Genomic DNA, 19009 nt, shown 5'->3' on the forward strand with positions numbered 1-19009 from the left:
CCCTCATTCAGTAACAACTGGACTACTATAATCCTATTTTTGACAGCACTGTTTTTTGGTGACACACCGGAATGAGAATTAGCACTATTTTTGTAAAATGTGATTACAAAGAACGTTTGAATACATTTAATTTAAAATGCTACTTTTAAATGTGCTTTTTTATTTCTAAAATGCTTGTTAAATGAGTTTAAATGCATGTAATATTGTAAGCTATGCTGTATTCACCCAAATTTGTCTTGTATTTTGTCCATGGGTGTTCTTGCTTAATAATAAATGTTCATATTTTGATTATTGCTGTTGCCTGTAGTAATTCTGTGTGTGATTTTTAATTTCCAGCCCATTTTATGCCAGCAATATAATACATTTTAAACAACAGATGACTTAAAACAACCCAGCATGGTGGGTAAAAACGTTTAACTCAACCAGCTGGGTTAAAATAACCCAGCATGTGTTCTGTCAGATGACTTAAAACAACCCAGCATGGTGGGTAAAAACGTTTAAGTTATGTAGATTGTTCTGTTTTTAACCCAGCATTTTGTAGAGTGTATACATCAATATAACTACAACATAATAATAATACTTATTATTTTTATAAAAAAAAAAAAAAAAAAAACTAAACTATACTATTTGTATATTCTGCTGTAAAAAGTAGTATTTAAGAAAAATGCATTAATAATTCACATTTACATTTTCATTGAAGCTGCTCATGTGTAAATGAACACTGTGTCACACTACACCCTAAAACATTCAGTGCATGTATTTAATCAAACAGAAACATTTGAGTTTTGATAACTGCACTAAAGCATATCAAGATTTAAGTTTTGTGGCCCTGGCAAAGCCAAAGAATGTGAGGAAAGTAAAAGAGGACATAAGTGAAAGCGAGCAGTAAGGTCTGTGGCACATACAGATGCAGACTGTCTCTGTTTTTGTGTGTGTGTGTGTGTGTGTGTGTGTGTGTGTGTGTGTGTGTGTGTGTGTGTGTGTGTGTGTGTGTGTGTGTGTGTGTCAAACTGCTCCAGTGGGATGAATGTCAAAAACCCATCAGATCCTGACATGTCCCTCTCATACCCATTTACATCATCCTGGCCTGTCAAGGCCAACCACAAAATCACGGATGAAGGAAGAGCGAAAAGGAAGATCCTGTCCACATGACATGAATGATCCAAGATTGGAATACAAACCATTTCAGTGTTTTCATACAGTGCAGTGAACTCACACAGTACTCCTTCCTTTCTCACAATTTATGTTGCAGCCTTAACTAAATGATTTTATTTATTTATTTATTTTTTCTATTTTGTGGTAACGCTGTAAATAAAATAAATGAATAAATCAATAAAAACACAAAGTATACAGACCTTTATCTCAGTACTTAGTTGAAGCACCTTTGGCAGTCACTATAGAGAAAAGTTTTTTGGGGTATGATGTGACGAGAATCATTTAAGCTTTAATTCATACAGCGAATAATGGGCAGTGTTCAAATACAGTCATCGTCACTCTCTCTCCTCATATAGCGAACTACAGCATGTAATGATCATGTAATGCATCATGAATGATTGAATAAGCCAGCGGTTTGCATGAATGTACAAATTGCCTCCGTGGGGATTTTTTTTTCTAATGCGCCTTTCAAGTGCAGCACAACAGTGCAGTGTCATGATGGACATGAGCAGAGGCTAAATCTCTAATTGTCCATCCTCTATTTCCACTGACAGCTAATCTCTGTTGTATAATAAAGTTTTTTGGCATCATTCTGATGCTGACATCATTACAGTTTAGAGATGTAACAGTATGAAAATTTCTTATGACGATTATAGCGCCAAAATTATCACGTTATCAGTATTATCACTGTACTGTTAAAATGTGCTGGAAATGTTCAAAAACTACTGACACATAAATCATTTCACCAAGTTTTATATTTAAAACCAACAAACAACAAATAAAATTACTTTTTCTTTCCATAAACACTAAAACAATAACATTAATGATGTCTGGGTTTTAAATGACAACATGACTGACAACAGTTTATTTTATGGTTTCATAAAATGGTTAAGCTCACATTTCAGCCATCAAATAAAGAAAAGGGTTAAGTCAAAATGATAACTGATTACTAAATGATAATATGCATTTTATCTGCTCCATAAATAATTCTAAATATCTTAACCGAATTGTTTAAATGTGTAGAATCCACATAAGCCTGTTTTTCATCAACCGGTCAAACTTTGCAGCAGGGCATACAAATTCGGTCTGTTTTTGACCAGACAAAAACTGCACACAGGCTGAATGTAAATGTAACTCTCTGTAAATCCACTCTCTGACACTAGGCGGTGCTAATGGAACAGCAGAATTACAGGCATTCTGTAATTACAGAATTACATATAATTTATTAGGTATTACATGGAGCCAAGATTAAAACAAAACCCCATCGAATCTTTTTAAGACAGTCAGATCCTTAAGAAGTACATTCGTATAATTAATTTATTCATATAATTATTTGTATAACTCCCTTAGCACTCTTAAAAACCTCACGGCTTTCCGCCTTGTTTTCATGCAAAATGAAATTACTCTGCGTGCAGTGCACATGTGAAACTGTAACTTAAAACTGTGGTTTATGCTGGATGGTATTTATTCATCCTGAGTTGTTCAAATCGCAGTAATTGAATACGGTTTAATGACAATTAAAAATATGGAACGCTAATACTAAGCATGGGAAATTTTATCATGATTTATCATCAATCTAAGCTAAAAAATAAACTTTGTAATAACCCTAAAAATTGGCATCCGATACTACAGGTGAACTGACAGCTAATGACTGCACAAGCCAACATGAACTCGCTTTACAAAATTTGCATGGCCAAGACCACTTTGATTCCTTAAGCAAATTCTTTGTCTCTGAATAATTCAAAGCTGAAGTCTTTATATTTCAGAATAAAATGAGGCATTACAGCTCAAGTTGCCAAGCTTAACTGCAATAACAAACCAGCCAGAATAAACCTAACACTTTAATGGCCTTTTAAAAAAATAGAACTGTATTGGTCAGTTACATTAATTTAACTGGTACAGCATGGCACTAACAATGTAAGACAAGTGTTTGATAGGCATGTCGGTAAAATTTTATGGCGATAAAAGCCAAAAAAAAAAAAAAAAAAAAAATGTAAATGATTTATGTTTTGGAACCCATCCTAATGGGATCAAACAAAATCCTAGTAGAAGCCTAGTAATATCTTACTGAAAAAAAATATGAAAAAAAAAATATTAATAATGTATTCAGGAGGATCTGTATTTAATTAAGAATTCTTAGAGGAATCATATTTGATCTCATTATTTTTTTTTATTTTTTTTTTTTTAAATAACAGATGGAAAGTATAGGCTATACTGAGAAAAAACAATACACTGTCTAACAATAATATTAACAATGAAGATTTGTTTAGTGTGTGGGGGTAAAAATGGCTTTTAACACTTGAATGTTTCACATTATCACATTTATCTTGTTTCACATTTCACATGATTAACAGTTCACCCTTTGCTGAAAGTTTTATTGGCAGGTGATCTGACCAATCACAATGCCAAATCTGCCATTTTGTCAGACAAATAAACCAGACAGGAGAGTAAATTAACCTGAACTTGGGGTGTACTGACATCTTTGAAACAAGACACCTTCTGATGTTCATTCATGTTTATTTTATGCTATAACTGGTAAAGAGGAAGAGATAAGCAGTTCATGTGTCGAGGCACAAAACAATATGTTCTTTTAATAAATGTCAAAATTTGAATGCTGAGACTTTGTTTTTATACCAAAAGTAACATGCTCTGTCTTGCCTGTCGGTGAGTTGTCAGTGTCCTCTTTGGTTTGCGGTGTATTTTGCACTGCGTGAGAACTCGATGTGTGGCGTGACAGCGCAATGGTCAATAAATACTGGTGTTACAACCGGCTCCAAATTGCAACATAAACGAGAGCTAACACGGACCAGCAAGTAGCAAAGAAAAGTAGTTTATTTAAAAAAAACATAATTAACAAAGGTATTCAAACAGGGATATTCCTTTCTACAACCCCAAGGCCAAAAATTCCTTCTACTTTTATTTAACCATTTCATTGTTTTGCTTTTCAAAAAAAAAAAAAAAAAAAAATCAGATTTTTTTCATTTTATTAAAAAAACAGACCTGATGGCGTGTTTTTCACAGAGCGCTTAACTCTGCAGAATGAGTTATGAGTTGTTTCCTAATGGGCTGTATGTTTCAGGCCGGCTGTTTCCTGCAGGCATGACCACGGGCCCAGCGACATCTGTTAAGTTACCATGCAGGAACAGAAAGCGAGAAAAATAAAACCTACAGCAAGACCTGATGGGCATATAAAAAATTCAGAGTGGGGCATTCAGGGAGAAAATAACAGCTTTTCAAAGCGAGCAGATTCTCTGAGTGATCAAACACAGAACAAAGCAGATCTCTCAGGCTTGAAATCACAGAGTAGGACTAGACTGGTCTGTGAAACACAGATAAATATTTTTTAGCAAGGCAATTCTAAAGCATTTACTCTACACATCAAACAATCTCATGTAAAAAAAATAAATAAATAAAAATAAATAAATAAATACATACTGTATGTGCTGAGGCATTGATTTAAATTGAGAGGACTGAAGTGACTAAACGCAAGCAAGCAAACATGGAGGAACATGGGACGTGTGGCAGTATGATGTATATACCGAGGAAACAAAACAAAACAAAAAAATACTTTTTTTTTTTTTTTTTTATGGAAGTGAATGGCTACCATTAACTGTTTGGTTTCCAACATTCCTCAAAACATCTCCTTTTGTGCTCAGCAGAAGAAAGAAACATACGTGTTTTGCTCATGTGATACACAAAAATCCTACAGGGCCTTTCTTCCCACATATCTTGAGTTTTGGTTAGAATGTTCTGCATTCTAAAAGGCTACATCATGCCGTAAAGTGTGCACTAAACATGCCAGGTGACATCACGCATCACGGACTCTCTCAAGGTGTTTTTTTATTTGGTTTTTGCCAAAATGAGAGACATGCTTGAAAATGTAAGCATGCACAACGCAACTATGATATTTTGTAGATGATAGCATGAGGTCTGTTTATCATAGAAACTTGAGGGTGGGCTCAAGGGAATGTGTCAAAACGCAAAAGATGCAGATGCAAAAAAAAAAAAAAAAAAAGACTGAATATGCCAATCTCTAGTTGCAACTCATAGGCATACTGTGTGTTTTGTTTACTGTGTGGAGACATGCTGATATCCCGTTTGGTCTCGTTCTGTATCGCGTGTCTTGTCAGTGTCTGTGCTTGCTTGGCCATTTGTTGTGGAGAAAATAAGGAAAGTGTGTCTAGCTGAATTAATTTAGTATTTTGTTAGAGGGGTATGAAAAAGCTTACCACAGCAGCCATGAATTTATAAATGTGTGTGTGTGTGTGTGTGTGTGTGTGTGTGTGTGTGTGTGTGTGTGTGTGTGTGTGTGTGTGTGCATACACATGTAGGGTTTTTTGTGTGTGTGTTTGGCTTAGTGTTATGTTAGAGTCATTATTATACTCTTAAACCTTTTATTCTTTAATATTTTGAACTGTTTTTAGCTTTATTTTTTGTTTTTCATTTAAATGTTAAGTTTTGAAATTTTGTTTTTAGTTGTTTTAATACTACAACTGATTGCGTCTGTTGTCTTCATTTGTAAGTCGCTTTGGATAAAAGCGTCTGATAAATGACTAAATAAATAAATACTGCAGAAAATATGGCCATAATACCCACCCCTAAAGAAAAACATTATTTACAAATGCTGCAATATTTCTCAGCTCAACGTTTAATAAAAAAATAAAAAAAGCTGCTCAGAAAAAAATAAAATAAAACTATGAATACACTAGCAGAAAATGACAACATTAAAGCACAAATGTGCACTGGCTCTACGGGGGAAGTCTTCCTGCAACAGACTATTAAGTAAATTGAGAAACCGACAGAGGCAGCAGTTTTTGACCACACTGTGACAGGGGTTAATAACAAATCCATGCCTGTCAGCCGGAGCTAAACAGATATGAACACAGAGGGCAATAAAGATATGGTGAACTCTGGGGTTTTACAGCACTCTAATACAGCGAGCAGCAGCCACTCGGAATGCTGATAGATTCTTGGAACGGCGTCAACTTTCAGACACAAACAATCGATTCTTCATCCTCAGTGGGACAGACAGCTTTCATCACAATGCCAACCAGAAGCCATTCTTCAAACTCCTGCATGAGCTGCTAAAAGCATCTGAAAACATGCAAAGCTGTGACCAACAAGAGTGGCCTTTATAAAGCGTCACCTGTCTGACAGCAGGAGCTGAAGAAAAGAGCCCTGCAACGTCAATAAGCCCAATAACAAAGGCATTAACTACACAATATAACAGGTCTGTTGTTTGCTCTTTATGAGGTAAATACAGCATGATAAGAGGGGAATCTCCCTGCTGAGGAAAACGCTTCGTTTCAAGGTCCCGCTGACCTTGTCGTAAAGTCAAACAACAGTAGAGTCGGTCACATGCTGCCTTGCATGTGTTTTTAACTGGCAGGGTTTGTAATCATCAGACCTACGGCACTTTAACTTCCCCTCCCATCGCTCAGAGGCTCTTTACTGATTCATTCTCCTAGATCTCAATGAAACGATGAGCCCAGTTTACAGCTATTAACATTCCTCGCAGGTAATCCGATCACAAGTATTCAGCCATTGCCACGGAACATGCTTTGTGAAAGGGATAGTTCACTCAGAAATGGAAATGCTCTCATTTTGTCATTTAAAGACTTTAGTTCATCTTCAGAACACAAAGAAAGATATTTTCAATATTCCCTCATCATTTTTCTCTATTCACTGAAAGTCCACACAATGAAAGTACATTCTGAAAGTAATCCATATGAAACTAATGATGCAATACAACATACTCGCTTTATATGATGAACAGATTTAATCTAGGCTTTTTTTTTAGGTTTTCAAGCAAATTTGCAGTGTTGCTTAATAAGATGACCAAGAGTAGCCAAAAGCAATTTGTGGAATAAATTGAAGCAATTGACTGAACCCATCAGTAAAGTGTGCCATACAAATAAACAAGATTACAATGACTGTTTTGTTTATAGCTTCAAAGTAGGGCTGGGCGATAATTCTATAACATTAATTATGGCGATATAATTTGCCTCGATAAAACTATATGAAGAGTTCGATAAATGTTCGATATATATGTTTATGTGCCAAAAGTTCAAACTGCCATGGGGCGCGAGCCCACTACAGCAGATGTGTTTACTCGGTCACGCGAGCACTAAGCAGCGCTGTGAGATCCAGTGTGAAGTGCTTGAACTCAGAGATGAACAGAAATGACTCTGTGATTTAAACTAGTATAAACAGAAGAAACACTGCGTGCAACGAGACATTCAGAAGGCTTTTCAATCAGCACATCACCATCATTTACCATGGATTTACTGTAGTAACACTCACTGCACCATGGTATTGTGGCAGAAATTTGGGATGTGCACACTGAATTTTATTAAAGGAACAATGGTATATAATTGTAGTACGTATTTGTGATTAAGCTATAGCATGTGTGCATTTATACAGAATGTTTTTAGACTACTGTTTTCCATACAAATAGGCTACCTAAAAACCATATAGTTATATTTTTACTGAGGTGCTATGTGTGGTTTTAACTGTGTTTATCATGATTTAAATGTATGCTATAGGAGACAAATACTTAAATTAAATATAAATAAATAACAAAAATTTACCTCTGCATCCTAACTCAAGCTACTATCAAATGTGCATTTCTAAGAGACAAAAAGTTATATTATTATTAATATTATAAGGCAACCCAAACCTGTTTCTTGATTTGAAACAATATCACTCATTAGAATTTGTAGATAATGATAATTACATTTTTCTATTTAGATATTTATTTGGTTAAGGAAATTAATGGTCTGGTTTCTACAACTTTCACTTTGGAGCAAAAATCTGTCTTTAAGCTTGAAAGAAATAAAGATTTGACATTTATCGTGATAATTATCAATATCGACGGATATATGTTTCACAACCACACTTCAAAAAAATTAAGCAAAGAAACAAAAACTTTTTCATATTATCAAATCCTATACTTTGCTGTACTATAGTGTTTTTTAAATAAATTGTATTGTTCATCTACCTCACATTTTCCATGGTTGCAAGCCATTTTTAGCCAAATTTATGAGGTTGCTGTGTTTCAGAACTGAGTCAGGCTGGAACATTTTAAATGGTAAGTTTAAATCATTTAATCAATTCTGGCATGAATAAGCTGAAAGTCGCAAATTTATATTTGTATTTAAAAAGTATGATGAAGTATTATGAAATGCTCATAAAATGTGTACAGATGTGGCAGTTACAAACGTTTAATGTGAAACCAAATTATATATTAAATGTGAGAATCACAGGCAGTGGGTTTTTTACAGTGTGTCCGTTAGATAGCTCACTTAGTAGTAATAAGCCATTAGTAATAATAAGTGTTTACTTATTCATGACAATGGTATCTCTTTACTTACAGCAGATGATAATGATTAAAATGAGCCCAAAAACAACATAAAAATTAAAAGATGTTGATATAAACTAGATTAATAGCAATAAAAAACAAAACAGAGCATTGTGACATGATAACTGAAGACAGTCCTGGTCACACACACTGTGTGCGTGCTTGAGAAAGAGAAAAGCTGAAGTAATCAGAGATTTTATGATGCACACAAATACACCAGGACTAAGTATCAGTGAAAATATCAGCAGAAAAATCATTATCACCACAATGTTAAAGGCTCAATAGTTGAAGGGGTTGTGGTTATATTATACAAGCAGTGTGATACACTATTAACACGTTCTGTTCATTAAAATTTATTTGTTTTTTTTTGTTTTTTTCTCTTACTGTGAATGTCGGTTCTGGAATGCTGGAACTGCTCGGGTTGTTGAACCAATTATAATATCACAACCAGACCTATTATGCAACTGAACACACTGCTTAATTTAAAGGTCCCATATAGTCCAAACTGAAATTTCCTGTTTGTTTTTTTCATGATAACTGAGGTCTAGGGGCTATGTAACTACCATATAAGTTTCAAAATCACAGTCAAATGCACACAGCCTGCATAAAGTAGCTGTACCTTTTTACGAGCACAATGACTTCTGTAAAAATGTGACGTCAGAACTACTCAGTCAACTTACTGTATCAGTAGGAAAGCAATAGTTATGTAGCTTACTGCATTCAATGTTTGAAAAAAAAAATAAAATAAATAATAATATATATATATATATATATATATATATATATATATATAATTCATATATGTGGATGATATATATATATATATATATACACCTTACTTATATAGTTTCTATATACCTTACTTGTGAGTATCACCAATCCACAGCAGGCTGCAGCATACATGACCCTAGTTACCTGTGGTTGACCTGGCCATTCGTCACTCAGAAAACAACAGGCCAATCAGAAGAGAGGCTGATGAATATTAATTAGACAGGCCAAAATCAACCTGTTCTTAGCAGAGCTCCTGAGAGAGGAACTGTAAAAATATATTGAGATTTTTGTTTTTGGTACTTATACCACAAATATATATTCTTAAGGACATCAAAACCTAAAATAAAACTCCTGAAAGGTGTAAAATATGTGGCCTTTATTAATTAATTAATATGATCAAAAAAAATATTTAAATGCGAAAATAGCCTAAAGGTATTTGTCAGGTAAGAAAACTAGTTCAAATTATTGAAGTAATTATTCAAGGAAATATAATAAAGAACAAATTCATGTCAATATTTTTTTGTGTGAATAATTTTAACAGCATGCTTCCGATCTATTATATGCAAGACTTTAGATATTTTGACACCTCTTTTGTCCCGTCTGTTTGCAATCAAGTTAAGACATAAACAAAATGCAGTACAGTATATGCGGTATTACAGTAATACCACAACAAATTGGCATTTTTAATAAGAAGTGTAATTGTCATTGAAGAGAACAGACAGCATGTGCACAAGTATGGAAGTCCAAGTGTCAGAAAGCTGCCATCTGTCAGACAATGAATTTCACTTTTGATATTCCCACTTTGAGTTTTAGGTTTACCCAGAGCAAAACGGAAAATATCACCAAGGAATTGGTGACATTTCAAAATCTCAGGCAACTTTGTGTCACTGAAGTTACTGCTTCTAAAGTTTCAATCACTTTTAAGGAACCACTGAAAGCCACTGTTCCTGACTAGGGTTGCAAAAAGGTGGACAATTTCCAGTAAATTTCATTCCAGAAATTTTCCAGGATTTCTTGGAATCTTTCAGGGATTTTTGGAAAGTTTCTGGAAATTAACTGGAAATTTTCCACCCCTTAGCAACCCAATTCCAGACAAAGGAATCTTAATGCTACAGTAGTTGACATTTAATATTTCTTGCATTAAAGCCACACAGATGAAAACAGTCCCTGTCATACCAGTAAACAGCACCTGAGCACTGGGTGGACAGGAATAATGGCCAGGAGTGGCACCACAGCCTGCTGAGCAGGAACAGGAGGGGCGCTCTATACCACTCCCTCTATTCCTCCAGCATTACAAGTTCCCTAAAATCAACTCATTGTGAGCACAGATGTCATCAGAGTGGGAACAGCAGAAGCACGCCACTCCTAACGTCTTCTGAAGTCACCAAACCTGTACAGCGTCCCTTTTCACAATAGAACTGGCAACGTACAGAAAGATTTTAGGATTGTCAATGTCATCAACTTCAAAATCGAGTACTTCGTAATGAAAAATATAACAGCAGCAGATCAGTGAGGTGGTTTAAGAGACAGGGTCTTTCACAGACACTCACAGCTACAATACAACAAAACACCACATCAAACAAATCACAGACAACAAATGACTTCTCACTGGGGCAGTTGATCTGAAGGTTGCCAGCTAGTGTAACAGTGATCTTTGATGGCAACCAAAGAACTATTCATAAATGTTTTTAATTTCATTTTAGCATTTTACAAAATTTATATTTTAAAGTGTTGTACATTTTGATGGAATATAATTGAAACATTTTCACAATTTGTATCTGTATCTTTCATAGAAGCGGTCACAGAACTGCTAAGGCATTTTATCAATGAGATGTTTTTGCTGTATTATTATGGTTCTATCATAAGTTTCAAATTTGTCTGTGCCTCAGCAACACATACTGTAGCAACAAACCTAACTGTAGTTAGTAACTACATGTCAGTCGGATATTCCATTTGGACTTCATACCAACAGTCTGGCTTTTCAAGACAGAAAAGCTCTCAGAATTTCAGTAAAAGGCAAAATTATAAATAGAAAATAATAATCAGAACATGCTTCGTAGAGACATTTGAGGCCTTGAGACTGACGGATGGATCTCTATGCAGCTCTCTTCTTAACCGAATCCAAGGTTTGATGATTTGCATCATTCAAAGCCATGTAAATGCAGGACTCATGGAAATAGATTAAAATCAGCTTCCTGGTAACCTTGCACAGGGAAACAAGTGCTCAGCTATCCTTAAATAACTGAATTCATCATATTTTCCATGAATATTTTAATTAAAATTATGATATGCCAATCAAATCATAATTAATTACATGTATTATCCAATACAAAAAGGGCACATAAAGTATATTTATTTTTAACTAGGACCTATCTGGAAAAACAGCACAATGTAAAGCATTTGTAGGATTCACCTATGCACTAGACCCAAAATGCTTTCCCCTCCTTTGATTAGAGGCAAGCCAGTGGAATGGGTCATCCTGTGACCCGGACTGTTGTGTTGACTGTTGTCCTGTCACTGTGATAGTGGGGGTTGGTGGAGGGAGTAAAGACAGGCTGTGTGTGATCAGGTGCTGCTTTAATTACCAAACTCAACCACGCATGACCAGTGAATGCACACACAGCAGCTTTATAGCTCTAACCTACTGTTCACTCACAACACAATGCTGAAAACATAACTTCACACAAACATAGCAACCAAAAACAACAACAAAAAAAAACTATTGGAACTATTTAACAGTTTAACTGTGAAAATAATCTAATTAAATATAGTAGGCTCCTAGTTAATTATAAATGCTAATAAAAAAATAAACTAAAACATTAAAACATTGGCATGTAGCCCATTATTTTGCCTACACTAGTGAAGGTAAATCTGGTGCAACTTTACACACTAACAAGGTGCATGGAAACAAGCAGTATGAAAATAAAGAAAAATACAGCAACACTTGTAGTGAAGAGAACTTATAATTATCTGTCAAAAAAAAAAAAAAAACGATGCGTTTCGATGAGTTGGCATACACTGTAGGATTTAATGCACAGATCTGTTTTGACATATTGACTTGTTTTTCATTCCTTCCATTGCTATGGTTATCAGTGTTAATAATCGCAATTTAAGATTCAATCTTGCTTTTAATTATTCAATAGTGCTGTCCAAATTAATGCATTAATGCATGCAATTTTTTTTTTTCAGTATTTAACCTAATTAACACAGGGGCGGAGCCACCCGACTCACAACTGCTGCTTCGGTCTCTTTTTTCTTGACAAGAATTGCATTTATGTAGATGTAGAACGTCTTTACGACCACATAAAATGGTAAAACAGTAGACTTTCCAGACACGCACTCTAACTCCACCAACTCCAGACGCAGAAAAGAAACTACACGCATGAAATGTCATAGTTATGTAGCAGTCATGAAGTTACCAAAAAGACAATTAAAGCTGCCTTAAAACTGTGCATGCTTGCAAGTATTTGTTACTCAGTATATGAGTCACATTTAAGTAGGGCTGTGCAATTAATTGAAATATAGTTTCGATTTCAGCTGCTATCGATTATGAAAATACAATAATCGGGATAAAACAATTATTGTGCCCCATTCTGCCCCCTTTCCAGCAGTGCGCTTTCGCTCCTCCATAAAAGCCCAGTTTTACGCAAAAATCAGTAAAATTATGTAATGTGACTTTTCCAAAATGGGACATGCTTGATTTTTTTTTTTTTTTTTTTTTATTCTATTGTTTTTGTCCTTTGCTTTTTTTATGACTGAGTCTATGGCACAGTCACAAGCCTCACGGTTTTCATCCAAAATATCTTAAATTGTGTTCCGAAGACGAACGAAGCTTTTACGGGTTTGGAACGACATGAGAGTAAGTAAATAATGACAAAATTTCCATTTTGGGGTGGAGTATCCCTTTAAGTGAACACTAAAGTTAAATGTTCATTCATCATAATGTAAAGCAAGGATATTGCATATATATGACCTATTTTTCAGCGGCATGTTTGATTCACATACAGAGGTTTTTTAGACTGGCTGGTTACAAAATTTCTGTTTAAACATTAATTATATTAGTCACTGTGCACATCCCTACCGTTTACCCCATTTCTAGGCAATGACTATCCAGGAGGAGGGGGCATAATGCATAATGTTCCTCCCCTCACTTTTATTCCTTTTTTTTTTTCTCTCGAACATTTGGTTTTATTTCCAAAGTGAATAGCTCAAACCGAACAAAAATTCTGGCAGTTTGAGTGGATTCTGACTAACTTAAAACATTTCTGATTGGCCACTGCATTCACAAGCTCATCAGACATGTCTGTGATTGAGGCCGGCACTGTAAAATTTAAGTACTGACTTGGACCCAGAGTACTGATACCTCTGACAACACTAACAATGACATTATTTAAACCGGCTCATGATGCATAAAACTACATTATTGCAATGAAACATTGTTTTTATTGGAACCAGCAAATTGGCCAATGGCATTAAAACAACAGCTCCGTTAATGGGCAAAAGGACCAGTGAAGGTTCTGTCGAGGCAGATCTGCCTGTATGTGTTTTATTAACCATTATTCAACACACACTGATGTCAAATCATATTAAACATTACAAGCAATTAAACAAACAAAAAACAGAACAGATAATAAAACAGGAAAGTAAGCAAAAAAAATATAATAATGTCAGGCCACTAATGGTGCTTCTCTGTAGCTCCATCACTCATCCTCATTTCCTGTCCACACAGGAAGCAGCCAGTGAGAGGAAATTCTTCCTTTAATGAAAACAGTGGACAATGTCACACTGCTGCCGGGCAAGAGTATATGTATAAATATCTTAATGATAGGGGTGTAAGAAAATAGCTTGTGAGTATCACGATAATTTGTTTGGCGATACTGTATCAATTCTCAAAAATGGAATATCGATTTAAAAAAAAAAAAAAAAATCATACAAGATTCATGGAGGTTGATTTGTTTTTTAGTTTTTATTTCGTATGCTGGATAGCAGTCTTCATCTCTGAACTTAAACAGTGACAGGAAATACTAGCATTAGGGCAAGCCACTAATGTTAGCGTTAATATAATATAGTAAGTGTGGAATCCTTTGGGATTTTGTGGTAACGTCCTCGGACCTCGGTCCCGCCGCTTGCCGCGTCCCGTGTGAAAAGCCTTTGCGTGAGGCGCGGTAGGTGGTAGGGTCACCTCCAGCTTTCTCTCGTGTTGGGGGTGTTTTGTGCAGTTGGGGCAGTGTTCATGTCGCGGCCTCAGCGATTCCACACATTTCATTTATTTTCCATGTATTTATAAATACAAACTGAAAAACCTGTGAAATTCAAGTTGAAAGGTTCTGAGAATGTTTAACATCTGTATTTATTTTATTGTTTTACAATTGTTTTGTTTTCTTTAGGAATCCTGCAACCACATTATTTTTCATTGATATGATGCAGATGTAATTTTTTGCTCAGATCAAAATGTTATGATGTATGTTACAACTGTAAACTTAAACTTTGAACCTCTAAAGCAGGGTCTAAAAATATATGATCTTTTTTCCTTTTTTTTAATAAAATACATTTTAAACATATAACTAAAGAATCCTGCAAGCACTTTAAATTCCCCCCTTTACATACTGCACAAAAAATGGTTCAATAACACTGAATGTTTCAGGGACTGATTATTGCAAATGCAGATCCCACTGTGTTCTGATTAAATATTTTTATTTATTTAACCCTATTGATTTTTTTTGCTAAGGTTTGCATATGGTGGTATGTTTTAATGACAGCTTTCCTAAAAATATATCCTATTCCTAAAATAAGAAATATCCCAATATATCGCCTTGCTTATAGTATCGCAATATATCACAAAATATCGTATCGCAACCCCTTTATAGTCATACGTATCATATCGCCAGATTCTTACAAATACACAGCCCTACTTAATAACAGCTGATGGCAAACCAGACCAGCTCTATCAAGCTCCTAATACAAAATACAATACAAAAGCTTTTGTGTAGTTGCTAATAGATTACTATGAAATGTGGGATGTGGAAGCCTGTCCTGACACACCAGAAATGAGTCAGCAGGAAAAGCACAGACAAACTGTTCTTATAAAGACTGAACTCTGGGAGACTGCTTTACAGTTTACTTAAGATTGGCCTATATTTCACAGTGAAAGACTGAAACAGCATGCAGTCAAAAAAAAATTTAAAAAAAAAATCAGATGCTTAGTAAGGTTTAAAAGGTGAAACAAAGCACAAGTAGAGAGATTTCACATGTAGCTGAAATCCCAGTGAGCTGCCAACCAGACCAGCATTTTTGGACATCACAGGCAGGTTTGAGTCAGTCATCACAGGTGAGCGGACAGCGATGGTGCCCAAAAACAGAGTAAGTGTGAGGTTGTTACACCTGTTTCTCTTATGATCGGATGAGCTCAGCACATTTGATCACAGAAACCGACACACATAAAATTAATACACATAACATAAATGGCACGTCTGAGCACAGATGAATTATCTTATTTGAAAAACAAACATGCATCTCACATGCACTGAGAGAAAACCAGCTCTCATTACAGGAAAATGTCAATATAACGTAAAACAAAGCACCAAGCATATCAGTGGTTATTGCTGTATACTCACACATATATTGGTGTGCCAGGTCTGTTGTTTGGGTATCTTGTATACATTAACAAATCAGGGTTGTTGTGTATAATTTCTGTATATTCACAACCATATAAAGGTGTCATGTCCATTGTTTATATATTTGGTGTATATTCACAGTCAGCGTGTCACCTCTGTTGTTTATGTATTCTGCATTTATGTTATAGTCACAAACAAAACAGTGTTTTATGCCTATTGTTTATGTGTCACGTCTGTAGTTTATTATTATATATATGGGGGTGCCATGTCTGATGTGTGAGTTAATACTGAAATAATTAACAACATACATGTCAACATTGTTAATATATTTGGTATATATAAATATATGTACACATAACAGGCTGTCAGGTCTGCTGCTTATTCTGTATATATTCACAGACATATAAGTGTATCATGTCTTATGTATATATGTGGTTTATTTATTCACACATATAAGTGTGTCATGTCTGCTGTTTATTTTTGCATGGTATTTCTGTACATATATTGACACATAGCAGGCTGTCGGGTCTGTTGTTGATGTAGCACGATAAGCTAGCTAACGCTAATTATTCAATTCATCCATGATCGATCACAAATGGAGCAACACGCACAATACAGCCCTGTTTCACATTCAAACGGCCATCTGAACGTCTCCGTGGCATTTAAACCCCCGCAGCAGCTGATTTTATACGCATAAACTCGCGCTGTGGGGAATATGTCTGTGAATGTTTCAGTCCTGTCAGAGTCCCACTCACCTAACAGCGCGCGCAGATGCTTCAGGCGCGTGAAAACATCCTTCTTTGGGTCCAGAACTTTCTGTGTAGATTTCTTGACGTCTCCATAACCCCTTCGAGTGAACATTCCGCTGTAAAAGGCGATTCTGTAGCCGCTCTCTTACCTTCCTTTCACCATTCAGACCTGTGTGTCTCTTGTGTGTATGTGTGAAGAACCGCAGCTGCCTGACTGACTGACCGAAGGACGACGGGGCGCCAGATCCTCTGAAAAAAATCCCCCTGTGAGGGCAACGTGCCAGATTTAGAGCGTTTTCGCACACGCCTGCTGCCATATTTTGCTCTCGCCTAATTAAGCTGATGATATTGACTCACCTAAAAGCTCAAAACAAAAGACAAAAAGAAGAATTACGAGAAAAACGTAAGTAAACACATTTTTATCACGCTATTTTCAGGCTTCGTGCAATCAGATGGCCATGTCTTCACCAAAAAATAAATAAAAATAAAAAAAATGAACACATCTTATATGCATTCAATAGGTCATGATGTACAGTAATGCATTAGAATACATCCTTAGGCTAAAGAGTACACTGAGACGCACTGACAATGTATTTTATACACAAACACATATAGGGGATTTGGAAAATGTGGCAACACGCACCGCCGTTGTGGGTGTGTAAATACGGAAGCACACTGACAGATACACCAATTATTATTGTTATTATTATTATTATTATTATTATTATTTAAAAAAAATTGTCATTTTACATTTTGAAAAAAAAAAATCAACCATTTAAACATTTGCTATATTTGCCTAGTTTCAGAAAATGTAGCTATAGGTATTAATATTACCTAATATTATGTGCTATGCCATTGTTTTTTTGTAAATTTCAATTTCTTTCATGATACAAGCAAGATATGACTACATCCCGCCGTGTGTCATGACGTAACCCAGGGCTTCAGCTGTATCAGGTGTAACTGTAGTGATAGATAATACTGGAGCGCCACCTGGTGTTTGATTTGGACATTGCCTGCTGCTATTACTGTGCATACGCACAGTGACACTTCAGATTTGCTTTACTCATGATTTACTCATGACGCTTTCGGCGTCCTAAAAAAAGACCAAAATCGAAGTTTGTACAAGTCAAACAAATCGTTTATAGGTTGATTAGCAGACTGTCTGTATGGATGTATTAGTTCAGCTAGTTTATAGTTATTCTATAGCCAGAGTAATTCATTTAGAGTTTTTTTAGGGCCAGAGCCGATGGAGTGTTGTTTCTCGTATTTATATTATTGATTCTAATAATTCAGTTAACTACAGCTTTTACACTAGCATCATTAAAGTATCATAAAAGTTGTCTGTACAGCTCAACTCAGCCATTATTTAGTAATATTGTTATATCTAGTAATACTGTAATATTCAGAAATATCTAGTAATACAGCATAATTGAATAATCTATACCAGTCAAAAGTTTGGAATAATTTAGACTTTTTGTAATGTTTATAAAGAAGTCTCTTATATACTCTCAAAGACTGCATTTATTTGATCAAAGATAAAGTAAAACAGTAATACTGAAATAGTGAAATATCATTACAATTTAAAATAATAATTTTCTATATGAATATATGTTCAAATGTAACTTATTCCTGTGATGCAAAGCTGAATTTTTCTGCATCTTTACAGTCTTCATGTGTCTTCGCCGGTGTCACATGATCTGTCACAAATCCTGCTAATAAATATGAAGAATATTGATGAAGAAGAACTGTTTTTTTCAATGTGTATAAAAAAAAATTTTTTTTTGTGAGGAGAATATGAGTATATAGTGTTTTTTTTTTTTATGTTTTTAATTAGTTATTTAATACTGTAATAATATTTCACCATATTACGGCTTGAAATGCGGCCTTGCTGAGCATAAGAGACTTCTTAAAAAACATCAAAAGATCTGACTTATTCAAACATTTGACCATTTAGTCTCATGGAATTTATACTCTATTGCTTTTAAAATGATTAAAATATTGTAATTATTAACAAATTAAAATATAGGCCTATATATAAATTCATAGAATTATATTGTGTGATTCAGATGTATCACTTCGATTAGAATGCAGGGGCAGGGGCCTATATACTACCAGTCAAAAGTTTTTGAACAGTAAACTTGTTGATGTTTTTTAAAGAAGTCTCTTCTGTTCACCAAGCCTGCATTTATTTGATCCAAAGTACAGCAAAACAGTAACATTTTTAAATATTTTTAGTATTTAAAAAAAAACTGTTTTCTATTTGAATATATTCTAAAATGTAATTTATTGTGATTTCAAAGCTACATTTTTAGCATCATTACTCCAGTCACATGATCCTTCAGAAATCATGCTGATATTCT

At 34.9% G+C, this 19009-nt stretch overlaps 1 protein-coding gene across 6 annotated transcripts in view; it reads right to left on the reverse strand.

Annotated features, from left to right (window-relative positions):
- Positions 1-16912, reverse strand: part of ralgapa2 (Ral GTPase activating protein catalytic subunit alpha 2) — a 159981-nt gene extending 143069 nt beyond the window's left edge. For 4 of the 6 annotated variants that reach the window (XM_042742922.1, XM_042742921.1, XM_042742918.1 and 1 more), the window contains exon 1: positions 16656-16911. In XM_042742922.1, the coding sequence (XP_042598856.1) occupies positions 16656-16761 (106 nt within the window). In that variant the 5' untranslated portion in view covers positions 16762-16911. Of the gene's footprint in view, positions 1-16655 lie in introns of all 6 variants that reach the window. The other 2 variants (XM_042742920.1, XM_042742919.1) reach the window with 1 other exon arrangement.
- Between the last annotated feature and the right edge of the window lie 2097 nt (positions 16913-19009).

This window comes from Cyprinus carpio, chromosome B17 (genome assembly GCF_018340385.1).
Source record: "Cyprinus carpio isolate SPL01 chromosome B17, ASM1834038v1, whole genome shotgun sequence".
NCBI lineage: Eukaryota > Metazoa > Chordata > Actinopteri > Cypriniformes > Cyprinidae > Cyprinus > Cyprinus carpio.